Source organism: Rhagoletis zephyria, unplaced genomic scaffold, assembly GCF_001687245.7.
Source record: "Rhagoletis zephyria isolate East Lansing unplaced genomic scaffold, Rhagoletis_zephyria_1.1 Rzeph_scaffold_25679, whole genome shotgun sequence".
Classification (NCBI taxonomy): domain Eukaryota; kingdom Metazoa; phylum Arthropoda; class Insecta; order Diptera; family Tephritidae; genus Rhagoletis; species Rhagoletis zephyria.
The window spans coordinates 1-5,797 of NW_016182737.1; the positions used below are offsets into that span (position 1 = coordinate 1).

General features: G+C 42.1%; 1 protein-coding gene across 1 annotated transcript; it reads left to right on the plus strand.

Moving 5' to 3' along the window:
- Nucleotides 1-2,971: 2,971 nt before the first annotated feature.
- Nucleotides 2,972-5,349, plus strand: LOC108382196 (coiled-coil domain-containing protein 93-like; the record flags this gene model as incomplete). The annotated part of the gene is made up of 7 exons (XM_017638590.1): nt 2,972-3,120; nt 3,176-3,270; nt 3,330-4,329; nt 4,391-4,793; nt 4,848-4,968; nt 5,038-5,224; nt 5,296-5,349. Coding segments are annotated over 7 exons (2,009 nt in total), but the record flags the coding sequence as incomplete, so codon positions are not given.
- Nucleotides 5,350-5,797: the final 448 nt, after the last annotated feature.

The following is a 5,797-nucleotide window of genomic DNA, read 5'->3' on the forward strand; positions in this document are numbered from 1 at the left end:
GACTCTAATCTCCACCTTTCTGTGCAACAAACGATTGAAGAGAAATCGAGTCAAAAATTTGAACATTTTATCATGAATTGTAATGGTGCCCCAAAACAACCACACCAGCAACCATTTTCAAAATTATCCCGGTTCTCTTCTGTTGATAATCTGTTTGACAGCGAGTTCAGAGACTTTGGGCTGGCAAACTACGAAAACGAGCTTAATCACGCCAAAAAGTCCTTTTTAAAAACTAACATTCTTCGAAGGCAGCGACCAGTGAACAGCTCACGAGAAGATCGTATGAAGTGGTGGCAAAGGACAAATGCCAAAAGCTCTACTACTTCATCATCTAGCAAGTCTAAAGACAGCAACTCTGAAGGGGAGTACAGCATTGACCATTCAGTGCTGTCACCAGCACACACCAACTCTACATCGGAGGATTGTCGTCTTGAAGAGATATCAGCACAGTTTGAAAAAGCAGACGACAGTAGTGGCGCTTGCACTCCTCACGATGTTCCCGATTGGAATGAGCTTTGCAACAGGATATATCGATTTCGAATAAAACCTTTTAATCAGACTTTGTCATGGAATGCTTTGGAATCAAATTCCAAAAGTACTCCTCCTTCACTATTACTGCAACCGGAAAAAACTTCCAACTCTTTAAATTCTACACTTGAAACAATAACACAGTCTTGTCGACAAGAACTTTTCAACCAAACCTCACCATCGATCATCAACTGCACTTCTAGTCAGTCAAAATGTGATACTGCACAAACTGGGTCATTGCTGCTGCTGGACAGTGGTACTACGCCAGTGNGCACACACCAACTCTACATCGGATGATTGTCGTCTTGAAGAGATATCAGCACAGTTTAAAAAAGCAGACGACAGTAGTGGCGCTTGCACTCCTCACGATGTTCCCGATTGGAATGAGCTTTGCAACAGGATATATCGATTTCGAATAAAACCTTTTAATCAGACTTTGTCATGGAATGCTTTGGAATCAAATTCCAAAAGTACTCCTCCTTCACTATTACTGCAACCGGAAAAAACTNTTTGCAACAGGATATATCGATTTCGAATAAAACCTTTTAATCAGACTTTGCCATGGAATGCTTTGGAATCGAATTCCAAAAGTACTCCTCCTTCACTATTACTGCAACCGGAAAAATCTTCCAACACTTTAAATTCTACACTTGAAACAATAACACAGTCTTGTCGACAAGAACTTTTCAACCAAACCTCACCATCGATCATCAACGGCACTTCTAGTCAGTCAAAATGTGATACTGCACAAACTGGGTCATTGCTGCTGCTGGACAGTGGTACTACGCCAGTTAAAACAAAGATTCAATTTGACGTTAAAGTGTTCATTGAACGTGTTGCAAAACGTATCTATGCTTTCAAAAAAACATCTTCCAATAGAGAATCTCTGGAAAAATCCATTGAGAACATCGAGCTATCGCAAATAGACGACGATGATGATGGCGATGGGCTCTACCAGTTAAATCAGCAGCCTTCAATTCGAGCTTACAAAACATTTCTTTTAGACCTGTGCAAAGAGCAAAGCAAGGGCACCTTTTGCACTGACGCCAACTGCCCAATGCCACACTTTTCTCTAATGTTACCAAATCGNCGCCAGTTAAAACAAAGATTCAATTTGACGTTAAAGTGTTCATTGAACGTGTTGCAAAACGTATCTATGCTTTCAAAAAAACATCTTCCAATAGAGAATCTCTGGAAAAATCCATTGAGAACATCGAGCTATCGCAAATAGACGACGATGATGATGGCGATAGGCTCTACCAGTTAAATCAGCAGCCTTCAATTCGAGCTTACAAAACATTTCTTTTGGACCTGTGCAAAGAGCAAAGCAAGGGCACCTTTTGCACTGACGCCAACTGCCCAATGCCACACTTTTCTCTAATGTTACCAAATCAATGCCAAAAGCGGCCCTGGCCACTTACTGAAGATCTATTTGTGCAGGCGCTGCAAAAGCGAGTAGAATCTCTTTTAGAACTGCCCAAAACGGATGCCCAGCAAGGGTCATTAACGACTCGAAGTGCCCAGCACTTCACTGATCAGCGCAAATGTGCGCAAGAAGTAAAGCGCTTCGGGCTGATGGCTTACTGTCGAATGCAGCGGAAAATGGACTTTGTCGACAGTGTGCTCTACCAGGAAATGGTCGAGGATGAGCACCAGTGGTCTCTCCAATCCACTTGACTTGTTTTCATTTTTATAACTTGAATTTGTGTCATTAAAAAGAGTAGATGGATGAACTAGAGAAGTTGGCTTTCAAAAACTTGTAAAACTCCAGTCAATCGATGATTGCTTGACACAGTGCTGGTGGTCGACAGTGCTGGTTAGTACGGTGCAGTGCAATGTTTTGGCAGACGAGTCTCTCTCTCTCTCTCTGACACCGACTGGCCACTGACTACAGCTGCGACGGCGGCGGCGGCGTTTCAATTTTCGTACCGTTCCACTGGCCAGTGTGTGTTTGTGTGGGTTGTTGTTGTTGTTCCGTCCAAGTGTGTGTGCTCTATTCGCGTGTCCTCACTGGCGGCACCAATGGAGGAACCCAAGCCGAAAGTACCTCCCCGGTCTTCCCTACTCAAGAAGCCTGCTGTCATTGAAAATGGATCCTCCTCCTCTCCTCCGCCCGTCCACTCTAGGCCTTCGTTGCCAACAAAGCCAAAGATACTATCTCCGAAGCCACCAACGCCATCATCATCAGAAACTAACTCAGCAGCCTCAACCAGTGCCAAACAATCTAGTTCTCCAAAGACTGTTAAGCAAACTGCCAGTAGAGAATCACCCGTAGTGGTAGCACCATCTTTTCCTAAAACTTCCAGTGTTAAAGTGTGTAACAAGCTCAAAATAAGTGCAAGTGATTTAAATAAATTAAGGTAAAGTTACTCTTCTATAACTTTCATCATCCTCAATGACAAATGAGCATCTTTTGTTAGGTTTCGCACTGATTTATTTGAAGCGAAAAGTGCCGAGAACAAGGGTAACCTTCAAATATATGATGTTCGCGAAGATCCGGAACAAATTGCCAAAATGGGCGAAATATCAGAACTTCTCGTGGCGGGTGGTTACTTTCGGGCACGAATCAAAGGACTGCATAATTTTGACAAGGTTTGTAGTGTCATGTTATTTTGAAAAAATCTCTAAATTTCGTATTTTTATTCAGATTATCGGTGGAATGTGCTGGGCAATACAAATGTGCAATGTTGACCTTGATATTGACATCTTCTACCAGGAGACCTTGTCTATTGGACAGAAAATGTAAGGTTTTACATTAGGTTGTTGACTTTCAGAATTACTTTTATCTATATCCTCTGTAGTGCTTTAACGGAAAAGATTGTCCGCGTCTTGCAGAAGATGAAGTGCCCTTTCAAGCTTGAGCCCCATCAAATACAAGGTCTTGATTGCATTCACATTTTCCCTGTAATTCAGTGGCTAGTGAAGAAATCATTTGAAACTCGCCAACAAACCTCTGACTACATTCGAGCTTACGCAGCCTGGCAATTTAACCGACACTACAACCACAAAGACTCATCAAGCGGCTCTGTGATATTTTCAGATGCGGTAATGGCCAACCAGCTGGTTGATCCCATCAAGGCTCAACTTCGTCGGCGTTTTGTTCATCCAACGCGTGAAAAGTTGCAGGGGGAGGATGTGCGCACCAGGACCACCATGCTCGAGTACGGTGTTCTGGGCACTGGCTCTAGTCAACGACTAATCACCCAGTCAGGCTCAGATGCAAGGAGCCCCACCAAGGCGAACCAGTCGCAGGTTTCGCNGTTGCAGGGGGAGGATGTGCGCACCAGGACCACCATGCTCGAGTACGGTGTTCTGGGCACTGGCTCTAGTCAACGACTAATCACCCAGTCAGGCTCAGACGCAAGGAGCCCCACCAAGGCAAACCAATCGCAGGTTTCGTCCAGTCAGCAGAAGCCTCGATCGGAGTCTGACAGCCAGATGGTGGAAAACTTGCTAAGCTCTATGACTGAAATGGATGAAAATGAAGCATCAAACTTTGCCAAACTTTCTTCCTCCNAGATGGTGGAAAACTTGCTAAGCTCAATGACTGAAATGGATGAAAATGAAGCATCAAACTTTTCCAAACTTTCCTCCTCTTTTGTTGGCTCAATTCTCAGCGAAAATTCAGAGGAAATTAAAAGAATTGCTGAAGGGCTTGAAAAGAAAAATGCCACTGCTTTGAGCATTGATGCGCTCTTCTTGAAGAAGGAAGCTAAGCTCAAGAATGAAATTTCCATTCGTCGAGCCGAGTTGTCTAAACTGTCGCAATCAAATATTGATGAAAAGCTTCAAACAGTCAAAGTTTGTATAAAAAATTGCAAAACATTTAACCTAAGGAATAACTTTATTTTCAATCATTTAGGAAAAACTAGAAATGATAGACGGCAAGCTGAAAGAGACTGAAGAAATGGAGAAGAATGAGAGTTCTGAAATGAAAGCTGAAAAACTGCAAATAACTGAATTGCTCAGTGCTTTACGGAAGCAAAAAACCGAGCTTAAACAGTTTTGTCGTGATGAAAAGCAACGACTTGAAGCTCAAATTGAACTACTCGACAGCAAAAAGGCTGACAATCCTGAGCTTAGCGACAAAGTCAAAGCAATTGATAAGGACTTGCAAGTACACCAGGAAAGACATGATAGTATCAAGAAGAAGCTTGCTGACGTCAATAAAAGATACGTAACGCTTCAAAGGAAGTTTGACGATGTGCCCACCAGAACTGAACTGGGACAGTATCAAAAGCGCTTTCTTGAGCTGTACAATCAACGTAAGCAAGTTGAAGTGAGTATTTGACTCAAACTAATCATGACTAATTTTTCAGTGTCAAACAAACACAATGAAACAAAAAAGTTCTTCACTTTGTACAACATTTTGTCTGAAGAGCGCAGCTATCTGGAGAAAGAGTTCAACTTGATCAACTCAATTTTAGACAACTTTAAAAAGTAACATTTTACATGACTTGAAGATGACACTGAACTAATTTTTTATTGTTTTAGAGCTTACGTTTCAAGTGCAATGGTAAAAGAGGAGTTTGTTGTAAAGTTTGAACAAATTGTCGAGTCTATCATTCAAAACAAGACTAAAATACAACAACGACTAGCATTAGAAAAGACAAAGAGAGACCAGCTAAATACTGAATACATCGACTTAGTTGAGCAGCAACGACTTTACTTTAAGGCAGTTAAGGAGTTCAAAGAGGTAAGTGCATTTTACTAATTTTATACATTTTGAGACTGTGTTGGTAATTTATGACCTCCTGAACAAATTAGGAATGCAAGATAAATGAGCAATTGCTTGCCCGTTTGGAGAGCAGTTCTACCTGAGCGAGACAACCGTTATACTTCCACTCTCCGATTGACTCGGACTGAAACACATCACATAGAAAATGCGGAATGGCCAATTCCACTCATTCCATTGTGCAAGCTATATTTTTTATTAGCAGTTCAGTTTCCCATATGTTCTTTATTCTTAATGATGAAATAAATAAGTCATGCCTTCTTGATGATTCGTAATTCTCTCCTTCCTATCTCTCTCGTTTATTAGATTAGCGAGATCAGTGTTGCGTTCCATTACTGGTCGGCGTTCGGTAATCATCCTTATTGCTTTTGCTGTCTTCATCACGCTGTCGCCGGGCAAAGGAAAGGAAAATCTGCTCCAGATTCGTCTGGCAGACTGAGTAGTCCTCAATTTGCAGCGAGTGCTTTGCCCGCTCAATGGCGCCAAATATCTGGCTGCACTGCACCTCTCTGATGTCAGTGTTCTCAATAGTGT